The sequence below is a fragment of the Lethenteron reissneri genome, chromosome 15 (genome assembly GCF_015708825.2).
Source record: "Lethenteron reissneri isolate LAM-NWPU_2019-01 chromosome 15, ASM1570882v1, whole genome shotgun sequence".
In the NCBI taxonomy this organism is placed as follows: domain Eukaryota; kingdom Metazoa; phylum Chordata; class Hyperoartia; order Petromyzontiformes; family Petromyzontidae; genus Lethenteron; species Lethenteron reissneri.
Genome location: NC_083793.1, coordinates 11,212,716 through 11,231,663, shown reverse-complemented (window position 1 = coordinate 11,231,663; position 18,948 = coordinate 11,212,716). Strand labels below are relative to the sequence as shown.

Here is an 18,948-nt window from a genome sequence, read left to right as displayed (position 1 = left end):
ACATATTTGTTGACACGTTGGACTACCGAGGGTGGTTTGTGTAATGTGACGAATGCAGGGGATCTGGTAATGGGGTTTAGAAGTTGGAATTTTCTTGTTGATGTCTATGAACACAGTCGCACACAATGGGATTCGTGTTACACGGGAAAACCGTGTGATATCTTCGATTTTAAAAAGGGGCACAAATGCAAACAAACAAAAAAATTAGGGATGGAGGGAGGGAGGGAGTCTAATGGGGATCGACCTTCTCCACCTTCCGGGGCCCTGAGTTGGCTCACAGCAAACCCGGTTGCCTCGCGCAGAAGAAAGTCCACGCACAAACGGTTTTGAAATCAACGTGAATTTAGAATTGACATTTTATTTAAATTAAGAAAATATCATAGTAAAATATTTGTTTCTTTTATAATTGCATTGTCATCGATTGAATAGTTTTTTTTTGTGTCCCCAGAATGTCTAATCTGTTTTTTTTCTTCTTTTGGCTCATTTGCATTGCTCGTATCCACGCTGCTCAACACCCACGCCGACATAAAGCTGCAACTCAACTGCAGCGATGTGCAAAGTCCATCAAGGAGCACGCCACGACAAAGTGCAATTGGTGTGGATTACATCTCAGGTAGCCATAACTACGGTACACGTGAGCTCACACACACCCAATCCCCATCATACCCCCATTAAAACCACTAAAGTGCACCCCATCCACAGGTCACACACGCCCCGTGACAAAGCCAGGCCACACACATTTCGCGAACGACACCACCATAAACGACGCGCCCCACACACTCGCCAACAAGCACGACACCAGGACACATGGGACACCCTGCGAGATGACTTAGCACGCATCCCACTTAAAGCACGTGGGGGTCGTGCAACAAAAAAAACCCACCGACAGGGACACGCCACGCGAGGCTTCTCTGAAACTTGAGTTGGACAGAAGGCTTCACAGTTTGGAAGTTTTCAAGACGCTGAAGGAGCAGCGAACGCTGCAGCCGTGACTAGGGGAGTCGAGTTCACGATGGTGATGGTGGACGGTATTGATTCGTAGCCACCTTGGTGAGTAACAACATTCGCATTCGACAGGAACTGTAGATGTCACGTCGAATCGATGGGTTACAAAGTAGTATGTGAATGCCTTTGATGCAGAGCCGTGTGTGTGTGATATTCAGCGGGACCTTCACGGTGTGGATCTGGGCTGTGGTTTTGCTCCACTGCTACCCATGCGTTGTCGCTCAATGACCGGTCTGGAGTGCACCCGTACCTTGTCACTAAAGGTTTTGTTGGTTGATTTTCTGTTTGTATTTGAAGCTAACGATATAAACATGAAGGTAATATGTATGCATTTTGCATATTATGTAATGACATACCTGCCACAGAAAATACTTTTCTTTTAATTTGAAACACCTAGACAAATATAACACTGCTAAAGAAATGCACGCAGTCATCTACAGACCTCACCTACAGTAGCGGCTACACACAGTGGAATGTGAGACTTGGGCTGGGAGGGTTGCAGCGCCAGCTCACGGTGGGCATGGGTCAGCAGACTCAGGGGCCTTGAAGTTCGTGGGTCAGGAGACTCAGGGGCCTTGAAGCTCATGGGTCTGGAGAATCAAGAGCCTGGAAGCTCCTAGGTCTGGAAACTCAGCGGCCTGCAAGCTCCTGCCTCATTTCCACAGGACATTTAATGCCAGATCCTGGCCACGCTGGTTCCATCCGAGTTCTGCGAGTCCCAAAATCTTTACAAGTGGGTCCAAGTCACCCCACACACTAGGCCCATAGCCCTTGGAAACCATGGAAAAATTCACCGCGAGCTCCCAGCAGTCATCCTCAATCAAAAACCAAACTGTGTTTGTGTAAAAACTAAACGGTTAAAATGCCACAAAGAATACCGGTTAATTATCAACAATAACAAAATATAGGCCAACTTAACGAACCAACACTTTTCCCGAAGGTACGTTTATAGAACATTGCTTTTCGACCGCTGATCCCATGACCTCACCGAGACCGCTAGCCCAGTGATGGAGCCCCTCCTGGGGTTTGGACACCAGGTACACAAGAGAGAGGAGAGAATGGAGAGAGAGGAGCAGAGAGCGAGAGTTGTGGTGGGATGGCACCGGATCCAATCGACGGGCCCGCCCCGTCAGTCTTCTGGGACAAACCTACGCACGCCGTGGAGGCTGGCAGCATCGTGGGCCCAGGTTTTACCAGCACCTCTGGTGGCGCTTATAGACATTGTGCGAATGGAAATGGTCTCGTGTGCGGTGCCCGCAGGGCGAAGACGTCGAGCGTCCCTCAAGGGACCAATCAGAGAGAACGGGGCATCCTTTGTCGGTCTGTCATTAACACAGCGCCCTTGAAAGGAAATGATAGGCGACGTTTCGAGCAGCGGCCCTTCTTCACAGCACACAATCAGCAAATCGCCATTCGCGCGCATATATCGTTGCCTCTATGAATAGGAACCATTGCCTGGGACGTCCCCGATTGTATATTTTTTTGCACTTATAGGCCACGGTGTTATTGACCAACGTGTAGAGTTGTGGTGTTGCTAGTTGCCGCCTGTGCACCACTGCAGCAGCAGCAGTGGCGAATAACCCGCGTAACGTCCACAGAGCAAGTCGCCCTGCATGTGTGGTGACGTGGCAGTGCACCTGGGGGGCAAAGGTTAAGGGTTAGGGTATCGTTCTAAATCTCGATTGAAGGCGAAGATTTGTCAGATATTTGACGGAGATGGCCCACTTCCTTTTCAAGCCCTTTTCTCTCGGCCGAATGTCATCACCCAACCCCAGACGCTGGAGCAGTAAAAGCCGCGGGCCAGGCGCCTCATTGGGGATTTGCGGTGTCCTGTCTCGGGGTGAACGCAGTTGGGCTCAGCTTGGGAGCCGGCAGATTCCCGTGGGTTTCCAGTTTCAGCTGCGGATTTCCAAAGCCCGGCCATTGCCGACGAACAACAGAGAGCGGGCACGGCTAAGAGTGGGGCAGTGAGGACCTGACGATCTCACGCTTCCCGTGGACGGAATCGCAGGGGGAAGCTTTCGCGTAGCCCGGAGGGGCAGACAACGATTCTATAACATGTTTGGCTGGAATAACATTGTTTGACAAAAACAACAGCCGCCAATCTTGCCACTAAGTAATGGTGACATCACCACCACCACAGCACATATGCCACGCTAGGTGCACACTGCACACACACAAACGCTGTATGCCGCTGGGCTACAGGGGGTTAGACCTCGCCACTGCTCTAATGCTACCTGATAGTTGATAGGTCACGCGGGGATTGTGGTTTTGTATAAGTAGGTTGGTATAGAAAGTGGGTCACTGCCTTAATTGTGCAGTTTTCTAAGTGTACTGTGCAGCAATTTCATTCCACATGTCCCAAGTGGTCCAACAAATACACGATATTCAGGTGCAGCAGGAATTATAACTGTTTATCATAAGTTCCTGCAGCTTTTGTTATTATTACTGCTGTCGTTACATTCCTGTTATTGTTGTTGCATCTGCAACTGTCTATTTTAGTAAGATTATTTTATCTATTTTGCCGTTTTTTTTATATATAAAATGAAGCATTGGTTGTAACGCTAAACATATATAAGTAAGAAATGTCACTTCGTAAACCATTGCATTGCAGGGCATTTCATTAAGATGCGCGTGCGATCGTCTCTCCGACGAAGGTGACGCCGGGAAAGATGCGAATGCATTTCTTCCGGAGCAAACCCGCAGTCAACCCTCCTCCTCCTTCACAGGCTCGCTGCCTCGCCGAGGGTTGGAAAGGTCAACGTGGGTCATACTGGGGGGGGGGGCTGCGAAGATTCCAATCACTGCACAAACCTCCAGCTGGTTCGTATCTGCGAGGGCTACGTGAGGGGCCGGGCTGCCATGCGACCTCAACTGGACAACGGCCTTGAGGCAATCTGTGGAGAACCGGAACGGCCAATTGGAAGGGCAAAGTCGCTCAATTTTGATGACGACGTTTTGGTCAAATATGGTGATCGAGATGTGAATGATACCCCTCATGAGGTTACCAACTGGGCTGCAAATACCGGAAAAGTGTCATTTGTGAGAGAGGGATATGGGCAGAAGGCGAGTGAAGCGAGTTGGGTGTTTAGTGATGGGAGAGTGAGTGATGGTGGAGGAGAGTGAGTGATGGTGGAGGAGAGTAAGTGATGGTACAGGAGAGTAAGTGATGGTGGAGGAGAGTGAGTGATGGTAGTGGAGAGTAAGTGATGGTAGTGGAGATGAGAGGTGACGTGATGTGTAGTGGAGAGTGAGTGATGAGGAGTCCGGATAGTAGTGATGTTATTGGAGAGGAGTGGATGGTAGGAGGAGAGTGAGTGATGGTAGTGGAGAGTGAGTGATGGTGGAGGATGAGTGATGATGGTAGTGGAGAGAGTGAGTGCTGGTAGGAGGATGAGTGAGTGATGGGTAGTGGAGAGTGAGTGATGGGAGAGAGTGAGTGATGGGAGTGAGAGTGAGTGGTGGAGGAGGTGATAGTGATGTGGTAGAGGGAGGAGTGAGTGATGGGAGTGGAGGAGTGGAGTGATGGAGTGGAGGTGAGTGATGGTAGTGGAGAGTGAGTGATGGTATGTGGAGAGTGAGTGATGGGAGTGTAGAGTGAGTGATGGTAGTGGAGAGTGAGTGATGGTAGTGGAGAGTGAAGTGATGGGTAGAGGATAGTGAGGAGTGGAGAGGAGTGACGTGATGGGAGTGGAGAGTGAGTGATGGTAGTGGAGAGTGACGTGGATGGGGGATGGGAGGAGTGAGTGATGGGTGGAGAGTGAGAGGGGGAAGTGATGGTGGAGGAGAGTGAGTGATGGTAGTGGAGAGTGAGTGATGGTAGTAGTGAGAGTGAGTGATGGTAGGGGAGAGTGAGTGATGGGAGTGGAGAGTGAGTGATGGTAGTGGAGAGTGAGGAGTGGATGGTGGAGTGAGAGGGAGTGATGGTAGGGGAGAGTGAGTGATGGTAGTGGATGATGAGTGACTGGTAGGGGAGGGAGGATGGTGGAGGAGGTGAGTGATGGTCGGGAGAGCTGAGTGATGGTGAGTGGAGAGTGAGTGGATGGTGGAGGAGAGTGAGTGATGGTGGAGTGAGAGTGAGTGGATGGTAGTGGAGAGTGGTGATGGTAGTGAGGAGAGTGAGTGATGGTAGGAGGAGAGTGAGTGATGGTAGTGGAGAGTGAGTGATGGTAGGGGAGAGTGAGTGATGGTGAGAGAGTGAGTGATGGTGAGTGGAGAGGTGAGTGATGGTAGTGGAGAGTGAGTGATGGTGGAGGAGAGTGAGTGATGGTAGGGAGAGTGAGTGATGGTAGTGGAGAGTGAGTGATGGTAGTGGAGAGTGAGTGATGGTAGATTGAGAGTGAGTGATGGTAGTGGAGAGTGAGTGATGGTAGTGGAGAGTGAGTGATGGTAGATGCGAGTGAGTGATGGGAGTGGAAGTGAGTGATGGTGGTGGAGAGTGAGTGATGGTGGTGGAGAGTGAGTGATGGGAGTGGAGAGTGAGTGATGGTAGTGGAGAGTGAGTGATGGTAGTGGAGAGTGAGTGATGGTAGTGGAGAGTGAGTGATGGTAGAGGAGAGTGAGTGATGGGAGATGGAGAGTGAGTGATGGTATGGAGAGTGAGTGATGGTAGTGGAGAGGAGTGATGGTAGTGGAGAGTGAGTGTGGTGTAGAGGGAGTGAATGATGGTGGAGGAGAGTGAGTGATGGTAGTGGAGAGTGAGTGATGGTAGTGGAGAGTGAGTGATGGTAGTGGAGAGTGAGTGATGGTAGTGGAGAGTGAGTGATGGTAGAGGAGAGTGAGTGATGGTAGTGAGAGTGAGTGATGGTGAGGAGAGTGAGTGATGGTAGAGGAGAGTGAATGATGGTGGAGGAGAGTGTGAGGTAGTGGAGAGTGAGTGATGGTAGTGGAGAGGAGTGATGGTAGTGGAGAGTGAGTGATGGAGTGGAGAGTGAGTGATGGTAGAGGAGAGTGAGTAATGGTAGTAGAGGAGAGTGAGTGATGGTAGTGGAGAGTGAGTGATGGTGGAGGAGAGGGAGTGATGGTAGTGGAGAGTGAGTGATGGTAGTGGAGAGTGGAGTGATGGTAGTGGAGAGTGAGTGATGGTAGTGGAGAGTGAGTGATGGTGGAGGAGAGGAGTGATGGTAGTGGAGAGTGAGTGATGGTAGGAGGAGTGAGTAATGGTAGAGGAGAGTGAGTGTGGTAGTGGGAGAGTGAGTGATGGTAGTGGAGAGTGAGTGGATGGTAGTGGAGAGTGAGTGATGGTAGTGGAGAGTGAGTGATGGTAGTGGAGAGTGAGTGATGGTAGAGGAGAGTGAGTAATGGTAGAGGAGAGTGAGTGATGGTAGTGGAGAGTGAGTGATGGTGGAGGGGGAGAGTGAGTGATGGTAGAGGGGTGAATGATGGTGGAGGAGAGTGAGTGATGTAGTGGAGAGTGAGTGATGGTAGTGGAGAGTGAGTGAGGGGTAGTGGAAGTGGAGTGATGGGAGGGAGAGTGAGTGATGGTAGAGGAGAGTGAGTAGGTAGAGGAGAGTGAGTGTGGTAGTGGAGAGTGAGTGATGGTGGAGGAGAGTGAGTGATGGTAGTGGAGAGTGAGTGATGGTAGTGGAGAGTGAGTGATGGTAGGGGAGAGTGGTGATGGAGAGTGAGTGATGGTGGAGAGAGTGAGTGATGGTACAGGAGAGTAAGTGATGGGAGTGGAGAGTACAGTGATGGTAGTGGAGAGTGAGTGATGGAGAGGAGAGTGAGTGATGGTAGTGGAGAGTGAGTGATGGTGGAGGAGAGTGAGTGATGGTAGTGGAGAGTGAGTGATGGTAGAGGAGAGTGAGTGATGGTAGTGGAGAGGGAGTGATGGTGGAGGAGAGTGAGTGATGGTAGTGGAGAGTGAGTGATGGGAGTGGAGAGTGAGTGATGGTAGAGGAGAGTGAGTGATGGGGTGGGAGAGTGTGATGAGTGAGTGATGGGAGTGGAGAGTGAGTGAGTGATGGTAGATGAGAGTGAGTGATGGAGTGGAGAGTGAGTGATGGTAGTGGAGAGTGAGTGATGGTAGTGGAGAGTGAGTGATGGGAGTGGAGAGTGAGTGATGGTAGTGGAGAGTGAGTGATGGTAGTGGAGAGTGAGTGATGGTAGAGGAGAGTGAGTGATGGTAGAGGAGAGTGAGTGATGGGAGTGGAGAGTGAGTGATGGTAGTGGAGAGTGAGTGATGGTAGTGGAGAGTGAGTGATGGTAGAGGAGAGTGAGTGATGGTAGTGGAGAGTGAGTGATGGTAGTGGAGAGTGAGTGATGGTAGAGGAGAGTGAGTGATGGTAGTGGAGAGTGAGTAATGGTAGAGGAGAGTGAGTGATGGGAGTGGAGAGTGAGTGATGGTAGAGGAGAGTGAGTAATGGTAGAGGAGAGTGAGTGATGGGAGTGGAGAGTGAGTGATGGTAGAGGAGAGTGAGTGATGGTGGAGGAGAGTGAGTAATGGTAGTGGAGAGTGAGTGATGGTAGAGGAGAGTGAGTGATGGTGGAGGAGAGTGAGTGATGGTAGTGGAGAGTGAGTGATGGTAGAGGAGAGTGAATGATGGTGGAGGAGAGTGAGTGATGGGAGTGGAGAGTGAGTGATGGTGGAGGAGAGTGAGTGATGGTGGAGGAGAGTGAGTGATGGTAGTGGAGAGTGAGTGATGGGAGTGGAGAGTGAGTGATGGTAGAGGAGAGTGAGTGATGGGAGTGGAGAGTGAGTGATGGTGGAGGAGAGTGAGTGATGGTGGAGGAGAGTGAGTGATGGTAGTGGAGAGTGAGTGATGGGAGTGGAGAGTGAGTGATGGTAGAGGAGAGTGAGTGATGGTAGTGGAGAGTGAGTGATGGTGGAGGAGAGTGAGTGATGGTAGTGGAGAGTGAGTGATGGTAGTGGAGAGTGAGTGATGGGAGTGGAGAGTGAGTGATGGTGGAGGAGAGTGAGTGATGGTGGAGGAGAGTGAGTGATGGTAGTGGAGAGTGAGTGATGGGAGTGGAGAGTGAGTGATGGTAGAGGAGAGTGAGTGATGGTAGTGGAGAGTGAGTGATGGTGGAGGAGAGTGAGTGATGGTAGTGGAGAGTGAGTGATGGGAGTGGAGAGTGAGTGATGGTAGATGAGAGTGAGTGATGGTAGTGGAGAGTGAGTGATGGTGGAGGAGAGTGAGTGATGGTAGAGGAGAGTGAGTGATGGTGGAGGAGAGTGAGTGATGGGAGTGGAGATTAAGTGAGTGGAGGGTTTAGTGGTCAAATGGGATATGAGAATTGATGTGGAATGACTGTATATTCATCTGGGAATTTGTGTTGGTGTGGAGTGGATACAACTCGAGATTGCCTCCTCCTCTGCTTCACATCACGACCCAGGGTCTCTCACACGACCGCGTGTGTTCCGGCGCCCTGGGAGAGGCGCGGGTCAGAGGGCGGTGAGCATGATGCCCGCCTTGTCCTGAAGCATGGAGTCTGGGCTGCTCAGCGGTCCCAGGCTCCCACAGAGCGCCTCCTCCTCCGCTCCGGGATCGCCCCCTCGCTTCTCCACGCGCGCCACCATCAGCAGCTTAATCCGCTGTGAACAGCGCATTCGTAGCACCGAGCTCAGCGTGATGACGGAGAGAGAGAGAGAGAGAACGGCATATGCACCGCCGTCATGCATACGGTGCGAGTTTACAGGCCCATGATATGCGGGTACACACCAGGGACGTGCGGTCAGGGGAGGCAGGGGAGGCAGAGCCTCACCTGTCATACTCCAATAAAAACAGCTGTTACGAAAAGTAAAAAAAAAGAATAAAACAAATATTAAGATTTTTTCCACTCATTTGTGTTCTAAATGTTATTTCTGTACGATTCTAATCATTTTTATAGTCAAAATCGCCAAATTTACGGAGCTCCCCTGCAAATACAGGAAGAGACGAGAGGTGAGGCAGCGACGAGCTCAGCCTCCCCTCTGATTGCGCAACCCCTCAGTAACTGGACGGAGCGCGGGCAATAAGCGCGTGCCTGTTACTATCTCAGTAAGTCACCAATGTAATGTTTTTAGACCCCTTCATTTCATGTCCTCGCCTTCCATACTCCAGGTAACTTATTTCACGTGTGCGTATAAATATATTTAGGCTCGCTAGTTTCGTCATGAAACTGCAATGAAAAAGCACCAGGGGAGGCAGCTATCACATCTGCCTCATCGAGGGGGACGTGTCTAACACGCCCCTCTCAGTGAGGCCACGCCCCCCTCAGTGTGTGAATCTGGCTCTGACACGAGCCAGTGCCTCCACAGCCATTAACCTCACCGCATGTCACTGGTGCACACGGCACGGGTCATGGTGTCTGGATACACATAGCACAGGTCAGGATGTGCAGGTAAACATTGAACGGGTCATCACGTGTGGATACACATGGCACAGCTGATGGTGTGTGGGTACACATGGCACAGATGATGGTGTGTGGGTACACATGACACAGCTGATGGTGTGTGGGTACACATGGCACAGATGATGGTGTGTGGGTACACATGACACAGATGATGGTGTGTGGGTACACATGACACAGCTGATGGTGTGTGGATACACATGGCACAGCTGATGGTGTGTGGGTACACATGGCACAGCTGATGGTGTGTGGGTACACATGGCACAGATGATGGTGTGTGGGTACACATGGCACAGATGATGGTGTGTGGGTACACATGGCACAGCTGATGGTGTGTGGGTACACATGGCACAGATGATGGTGTGTGGGTACACATGACACAGCTGATGGTGTGTGGGTACACATGGCACAGCTGATGGTGTGTGGGTACACATGGCACAGCTGATGGTGTGTGGGTACAGATGGCACAGCTGATGGTGTGTGGGTACACATGGCACAGATGATGGTGTGTGGGTACACATGACACAGCTGATGGTGTGTGGGTACACATGGCACAGCTGATGGTGTGTGGGTACACATGGCACAGCTGATGGTGTGTGGACACACATGGCACAGCTGATGGTGTGTGAGTACACATGGCACAGCTGATGGTGTGTGGGTACACATGGCACAGCTGATGGTGTGTGGACACACATGGCACAGCTGATGGTGTGTGGACACACATGGCACAGCTGATGGTGTGTGGGTACACATGGCACAGATGATGGTGTGTGGGTACACATGGCACAGCTGATGGTGTGTGGACACACATGGCACAGCTGATGGTGTGTGAGTACACATGGCACAACTGATGGTGTGTGGGTACACATGGCACAGCTGATGGTGTGTGGACACACATGGCACAACTGATGGTGTGTGAGTACACATGGCACAGCTGATGGTGTGTGGATACACATGGCACAGCTGATGGTGTGTGGGTACACATGGCACAGCTGATGGTGTGTGGGTACACATGGCACAGATGATGGTGTGTGGGTACACATGGCACAGCTGATGGTGTGTGGATACACATGGCACAACTGATGGTGTGTGAGTACACATGGCACAGCTGATGGTGTGTGGGTACACATGGCACAGCTGATGGTGTGTGGATACACATGGCACAACTGATGGTGTGTGAGTACACATGGCACAGCTCATGGTGTGTGGGTACACATGGCACAGCTGATGGTGTGTGGGTACACATGGCACAACTGATGGTGTGTGAGTACACATGGCACAGCTGATGGTGTGTGGGTAAACACGCGGCTAATGCCTCCATTACCAACAAGGGGGGGGGGGATGAATCATCAAAGCGACGCAATTGGACCATTCCAGTGAAGATGGAAATCTTGGCGCAGAGCGTTTATCGTTTCATTTAACACGTAGGCTTTCACGACCAATATTATTCATAATATAGGTTTTTGGGTCAGATCGCGTTATTTATAAATGTGTCGTAACCCTCCACCACCCAACACGGCCAAACAGTAAAAATGTGTCACGTTTTTCAAAGGACAAAATAATTCACTTCTTTAGTCCACCGGTGTGCTGAAGAGAGAATCAACAGCATGTTATCGTTTGCGCGCGTGCACCACCGTCGGCACGACGGGTCGGAGCGTGCGGTCACCCCTCTGACCTTTACGAGCGGGCCCTCGGAGAGCAGGACCTGCACAATGAAGAACCCCGGGATGCAGAGCATCGACGAGAGGGCCATGGCCCAACCCAAGCCCTGAGCCCAGTCGGGGTACAGGTACGTCTTGTTGTAGGTGAGCGGCGTGTACTTCACCAGCGAGAACACGAAGCAAGCCTACACACGTGCGCACAAGGACGAAGATTACCCCGTGTGTAGCCTTTAGCGAGTAACACCTCCTCGGCACACGAGGGGTTGGGTGGCCGACACCACGCCCGGCCGGCTTTGTCTCCCCAGTGGCGATGTTTGCACACCGTACCAGGTACTCATTTGAGTCTGAGTCGACCTAGCGGATGCCCAGGACCGGTTCGGATAATCGTCACCGGTGTTAGTCGTGAGTAGGAATTGAACCGGGGACACCGGGTTCAGCGCGCTAGCCGCTACACTACCGCTTACCCACACACGCACGTACACGCACACAGACGCACACAGGCACACACGCGCACACGCACACACGCACGCGCACACACACACAGACGCACACACACAGACGCGCACACGCACACACGCACACAGGCACACACACACACAGACGCGCACACCCACACACACGCACACAGGCACGCACACACACGCACACACAGACGCGCACACACACACGCATACACGCACACACACGCACACACAAACACACAGACGCACGCACCGCCGTGAGACCCCCCGCGCCGGCGCACAGAGATCCGCGCGGCCGTTGCGTCTGGACCGGCCAAGTCGCCCCTCGGCTCTGGGCAGCTCACCGGCGTGGGGATCGTGAAACTCGATAGTCGCATTTTTATTTTTACAGCCAACGAAATTCCACGGCGGCGGCCGCCGCCTCCGCAAGCTGCCAGGCACGCGGGCATCCGCGAGCCAACAACAAACTCGACGCGTGGCGGTGCGGTGTGGTGTGGTGGACGTTGTCGGGTGAACACGTGGCGAAGCGACCCCCACGCGGTTCCGCGCCTTCTCGCGCAATCGGCATCCGCTGCCTCTCTAGCCCCGACACTCACGATGGAGGACTGCAGCCCGCTCCCCACACTTCCCACCCATTCTCGTAGCGGCTGTCACTGGCAAAATAATGCAACCCGACGATGATTTACAGCAGCGGTCGGGAACCTATGGCTCTTCTGGTGACGGCATATGGCTCCCAGACAATTTTGTTGTTGAAAAAAATACAAAAATCAGTTTGGAACTGATTTTAAAATACTTGTGATATTGCTTAATAATACTGTGTCATTTTAAAGTAAACAGAAATTAGTTTTGAAGATAAATTTCACGGGGCCTCAACGCCTGCATGAAGCTCAACCTCACCACGTACGAACCAGACTACAAGGCCATCATCAAAACCATGCAGCACCAGAAGTCGCATTAAAAGTAAGACATATTTAAAGTATTATACGTAAAAAATACTATATGGCTCTCAATGCAATATATTTAGAAATATTTGGCTTTTATGGCTCTCCCGGTCAAAAAGGTTCCCGACCCCTGATTTACAGCGTTCCCTCGTTGTTCGCGAACTCGACATCTGCGATTTTGGCGATCCGCAAATCGCATCTGGAGTGATGAAATATAAAGTAATGTGATGAGTTTCGATGTAAAGCTTTCGTGACTGCAGGGATTCATCTTCTTGGTTCTTTCGGTAAAGTCACGTAGAAGGGAAATAATAAATAATAAAACATTTGAAAAATACAATTTTATTTTATTATGTTTTATTTATATTATTTTATTATTTCCCTTCTACGTGACTTTACCGAAAGAACCAAGACGATAATGTGATGAGGTAAAGTGATGAAAGATAAAGTGATGAGAGATGATGTGATAAGATAAAGCCATGAGAGTTAAAGTGATTAGAAATTAAGTGATGAGAGAAAGTGATGATGCATAGCATCATAATTTATGGTACGTCCATTTGTAAACTATTGATTAATACTTAATTTATTTTCTTTGCTCATTTTTTTATATGATTATGATCATTTGCATGTATTTAATAGCCTATTATACTGGTAGGAACGAAGTGAACCAGCCTACAATAGATTATATCGTCCGTCCATCGGATGTCCGATTAGGTGTAGCAACATCGCCCCCTACTGCAAACACTTGGCAGGACCCTACAAAAACCTTTAGACTCAGTGAGGCTTTCCTGGCTAAACAAGTGTAACATTCCCTTATAATTCCCTGAGATAGTTTTTAATTAAAACATTTAAATAAAAAATTAACTCACAGCGGCCTAAAGCCTACAGCTAGGCCTAAAGCCTAGAAATAGGCCTCAAACTCTCCCTTCGTATCGTACCCCCGCCATTTCATTTTATTATAGCCATTCATTTGTTCGTTCCTACCAGCCCACCCCGCAGGGACCTGTTACATTTATTTGAGGTAATTAGTAATGAGGTAACACCGCATGTTTACGTAGCGACGTCGCTCATTCGAATCGTAACTTTAAAAACGAGGCAGATTTTTGTTTACGTGCCCAGTTTCGCACGGGCACGCGGGAAACCGCGTTCAAGTGGGAAAGTAGCCAGACTTGTGCCCACAATTTCCCAAGCTCTGTCGTCCTCTATCGTGTGTTTTCCCGACTCTGTTGCCAACTTCAGTCGTGAGCGAGGACACGCATGGGAGGAAACCAGCGGACCCGGAGAAACCCCACTCGTGTAAGGAGGAGGGGGGGGGAGGTCACACTCAATCACAAAGAGATACAACACCGGTGGATATGAACCTCCTCGCTGAATTGCCATACCCTGGGCAAGCCAGGAGATGGCGTCGCCAATTGTTGGCTGCCGACTTTCACGAACGTTTGCGATTCGCCTGCGGAGTTCCCGGGAGGCGCTCGTCGACGTGCTACACGAGGCGCTGGGGCCCCGCGAGCGAGTGAGTGAGCGTGCGGGAACCTCACCACGCACAGGATGGGCGTGATGACGGACCAGCTGATCCGCATCCACGGGTTCGGCCGGTACCCGATCATGTCCTCCACCACGTCGTAGAAGCGGTCGGCACCTGCGCGCAACGCGCAGACGCACGCGCGCACCCGAGGCGACTTGAGCCCACGACGCATGGACGCGCGCGCGCGCAATTCGGGATGAATGTCACGCTTCACATTTGCGCTGTTCTCATAGCGAGCGCGGGTGCTGTCGCCGCAAAGGCGCTGCCGTGTGGCACAGGCACGGTCTGCAGTGGTGTCACCGGGCGCAGGGCCCTATTATCCAATAGGCACAGTGCCGAGGGCAAACGAAAACTAAAGGGTCAACGAAAACTAAATTTGACCGTGTTTTTTTGTTTGCATGATTTAAAATTTTTTTTAACCAAGATATCTTCTTGAATAAATGTATTTCTATAGAGTAAGGATGGGCACAGTGTTTGAAATTAAATCAGCCTATCTGCGGCACACAGCGCGCTTCCATCGAATGAGGGCACAGGCTGAACAATGAACGCATCAGCAGTAACGACATCTGCCCGGCGGCTGGACGAAGTACCGCGTGAGACAAGCGGAGTGACAGCGGCGGTAGTCGTAATAAGGGGCAGCAGCAGTCCCAACTGTTGGTAAGTTATCGCTGAAGGCCGACGAAACAGAAGTGCCGAGGGCCGACAAGACGCGTGATCCGGCCCTGGCCGGAGGGGCGATGCTGCTGCTGCTGCTGCGTGTAATCCCATATTGTGTAGTCTGCAGATAATATTACAAATTTGGCAGTGACGTTACACTCATACGCAATGTTAAACACGACGTGCCTTACATAAACCACACTGATAGACTACGTGAAACGAATGCCTTACCTAAGACATTACACAATGTGAAACACTTGCCTTACCTAAGACATTACACAATGTGAAACATTTGCCTTACCTAAGACATTACACAATGTGAAACACTTGCCTTACCTAAGACATTACACAATGTGAAACACTTGCCTTACCTAAGACATTACACATTGTGAAACACTTGTCTTGCCAACACAAACCGCACCGATACACATTGTGAAGCAGATTGCTTACTCACGCAAGACACACACCAATGCACAACTTGGATCGAATGCCTTATGAGCGCCGCGTTGACTCAAGGTTGGACGAGTGGTTTGGGTTTTTTTCTCCACGCGTTGCGTGCAGCCTGAGTAACCCTCCTTTGTTGTGTGTTTGGGGTTGGGGGACGGGGGGGGGCTGCCATTATCACGACGATGGAGAGGCACTGCATTGCTCCATTGATGCGAAGAAGCGTCTCCCAACGAGTTCTGGGAAACTATCGTTCTTGCGCTGTTGATTTCAAGCACATTTGCCCATTGCTATATCGCCACGGTTGGCGAGGAGATGTTAACTACCGCGCCTGGTATACAGGAGGTCGTGGGTTCGATACCGACTCTGACGATGCCTGCTGCTGTATATGTGCAGTTTGCGTCTCTCTCTCTCCGTGGCTAGGAGATGTTAACTACCTCGCCTGGTATACAGGAGGTCGTGGGTTCGATCCCGACTCTGACGATGCCTGCTGCTGTATATGTGCAGTCTGCGTCTCTCTCTCCCCGTGGCTAGGAAATGTTAACTACCTCGCCTGGTATACAGGAGGTCGTGGGTTCGATCCCAACCCTGACGATGCCTGCTGCTGTATATGTGCAGTCTGCGTCTCTCTCTCCCCGTGGCTAGGAGATGTTAACTACCTCTCCTGATTTACAGGAGGTCGTATGTTCGATCCAGTCTCTGCCGCCTGTTGTCAACTATTTTGGGAATTGCCGCTGTCTCTCTTCCTGTGGTCGCGTGGATATTTCTCCGGGTCCTCCGGTTTTCCCTCCACATGTAGAAACACACGTTCAGAGTATTTGGCTGCTAAAAATGTCCACGTGATAAGCCACTTTATTGAGCTGTCATATGTGGCCACGTCGTGTCTGAAAAAGAGCTACATAGCTCAATGGGCCTTACCTGGTAACATTAAAAAAATAGTTGTAACTACTTTGGTGATGTGTTTAGAGGTACCGTCGTGTCTGGGTGGGTATCCTTAACCCCGCACGCTCCGTCTTGGTGTGTTCAGTGCCACGCAGGCGTGGCGCGTGTGCCAACGCACTCGCGTCTTGTGTGTGTGGTGTGTGTTGTGTGTGTTGTGTGTGTGGTGTGTGTGTGGTGTGTGTGGTGTGTGTGTTGTGTGTGTGGTGTGTGTGTGGTGTGTGTGGTGTGTGTTGTGTGTGGTGGTGTATGCGGTGCGTGTTGTGTGTGTGGGTGCGTCTTGTGTGTGTGGTGCGTGGTGGTGCATGCGGTGTGTGTGGGTCGTGATGGTGTGTGTAGTGCATGCGGTGCGTGTAGTGCGTGGTGATGCGTGAGGGCAGCCGCACCGTAGACCCAGGCCACAGCTGCACATTCGAAGAAGGCCACCCAGAGCAGACACACGCCGCTCGCCGCATAGTAATCGAAGAGCTGGAACACGTACATGCCCCCCTAGGACGAGGGCAGCAAGGACGCGTGTCAGAGTAGAAGCGCGCCCGGCGTGCCGCCTTCATTGAGACGCCGTGGTCGTGCGCAGCAAGCGGGCGTGTGGTGTCAAGTGAACGCCAAAGTACTCAGATTGTAAATGTTGTGGCTTGGCTCTCCAACACACCGGTTAGTGCTGTACTAGTAACAAATTGGCATGTTTTGTGTACGTGACAAACCTTACGAATTGGCTGTGTCGGGTGGTGGCGGGTTTAACAACACATTCATATGTACGCCATCTCACCCAACAACAAAACGATATTACAAAACCCCTGGTGCCTTCACCTCTGTGACCATTGGCAGGCCGAGCAGGAAGCTGGCGAAGCAGATGAGGGCGATGAATATTTCCCGGCGATGGCCCCGGCGGAGGAACGCCGGATTGAGGTCGACCAGTGACGTCACCTGGCCCTCAACCTCGACAAACTACACGGGCACGCACGGCTACGCGTTAGCCCAGCCCCCCACGTGAACGCGTGCAGAAGACAAATGGCACATTATTAAACATGCTATGTAAAGCACCGAACGAAGTAACCCAATTGTGACCGTTGTAGCCGCACAGTAAACCCCGTGACCGGGACTCTGACCTGGCTATCGAGGCCGAGGAGGATGAGCATCACGAAAAAGAGCACGGCCCAGAAGGTGGGGAAAGGCATCATGGAGACAGCCTTTGGGTAGGCGATGAACGCCAACCCGGGGCCTGTGCACACGAGAGAGAGAGCGCAAGCGCCATCGACGTCAGCACCACCAGACCCACCGTCGTTGTTGTCGTCATTGTCGTCGTCGTCATCGTCATCGTGGTCGTTTACAAGCCGTCAGCATGGAACTGCAGCCCAGCAACAGCTACAGGAGGGCCTCCACACGATTCTGACAAGTCGCCCCATGAAGGCGGTCGTCGTAAACCACCAGCGGAAACGTCATGGTACTCAGATTGTTAACGCTGCGGGTTTACGCTCCCAACACGCAGCTCGTGTGTTGAAGTAAAACACTAATGGGCACGTTTTGTGTTTCTGTGACAGACCTTACTATACAGGGACTCCTCTCCTCCTGAACGAGTTGGGTTCCAGAGGTCTGTTCGCAAGTCAATTTATTCGTAAGTTAAACTTTACTCCTGTCGATTCCAAACATGTTGTAAGGCTGGTGCATTAAATACAGGGAATGGCTTTAAAAGTTGTATAATCTCCCATAGATGCAGATGCCACTGGTTTTTCACATTCTGCAGATGTAGATGCCACTGGTTCTTCATGTTCTACAAATGTAGATGCCACTGGTTCTTCGCGTTTTGCAGATGTAGATGCCACTGGTTTTTCACGTTCCGCAGATGTAGATGCCACTGGTTCTTCATGTTCTACAGATGTAGATGCCACTGGTTCTTCACGTTCTGCATATGTAGATACCACCACTGCCATCTATTGCGTAGCGGTTGAACTTACGACTCTCAGCTCAAACAGGCAAATGGACATAGGGACACGTTTGTTCGTATCTCTGAAAGTTCGTAAGTTAAATCTTCGTAAGCAGAGGAGTCCCTGTAATTGACTGTGTCGGGTGGTGGAGGGGTTAACGACACATTTGTAATTACGCGATTACAAGTGAATCTGGCCGTGTGCCACTTTGGCCGTGCGTGCCGTGTGGCCGTGTCGGCACCTGACTCAGCTACGTCTGCGATGGGGAGGCCTTGCTCCTGCGCCATGAAGCCCAGCACCGAGAAGATGGCGAAGCCGGAGATGAAGCTCGTGCCGCTGTTGAGGCAGCCCAGAATGAGGCAGTCCCTACCGTGCACACACATGGGCACACACACGGGCACACACAGACACAGATATCCCCTTGATAGCCGCCACGGACGCTGTTGAGGACGGTGCTGTTCACAAAGATAAAGGACCCCCTGTCCCCGTATAGCCTGGAACAGACTGTTAGGGAAAGTGCTGTTGGCGAGCGCCTCTGAAGGCCCGGACAATACACGAATGGGTGGGGTGGCTCGCACCAGGTCCGACCGCCTTTGTGGCAATGTTTACACATCGCACCAGGTACCCATTTTGAGGCCGAGTCGACCTACGGGAGGCCCATGACGATGTAAGATATTCGTCACTGGTTGTTGGCCGTCAATGGGAATCGAACTCGGGTCGCTGGATTCGTAGCGTGGCGCGCTAACCACTACACCACCGCTCCCTACACACGCACATGTACAGATACGTACACACAAGAAGGGGTGGGGTGGCCCGCACCACGCCCGACCGCCTTTGTCTCCCCAGTGGCGATTATTTTACATCATTTGAGGCCGAATCCTGTCCACACACCACCACCACCAACACAACCCCAACCAACACTTCTCATGAAGGGGCAGTGACCTCGCCTATAATGCCATCCAGGTTGCACCTGGATACACATGCCCACGGGTTCATACACGAGGGAGAGCAGCAGAGCCGCCACCTGTGACAGCTCACTGAGGTGTTTCTAGGCACCGAACGCCC

At 51.4% G+C, this 18,948-nt stretch overlaps 1 protein-coding gene across 1 annotated transcript in view; it reads right to left on the bottom strand.

Moving 5' to 3' along the window:
• Positions 1–338: 338 nt before the first annotated feature.
• The window catches only part of LOC133342712 (sodium- and chloride-dependent taurine transporter-like), a 52,521-nt gene continuing 33,911 nt past the window's right edge, over positions 339–18,948 (bottom strand). The window contains exons 11-14 of the mRNA XM_061552047.1: positions 13,935–14,035; positions 11,012–11,182; positions 8,299–8,539; positions 339–2,642 (exon numbers count right to left, since the gene is read on the bottom strand). Coding sequence (XP_061408031.1) covers positions 8,390–8,539; positions 11,012–11,182; positions 13,935–14,035 — 422 coding nt within the window. The 3' untranslated portion in view covers positions 339–2,642; positions 8,299–8,389. The remainder of the gene's footprint in view (positions 2,643–8,298; positions 8,540–11,011; positions 11,183–13,934; positions 14,036–18,948) is intronic.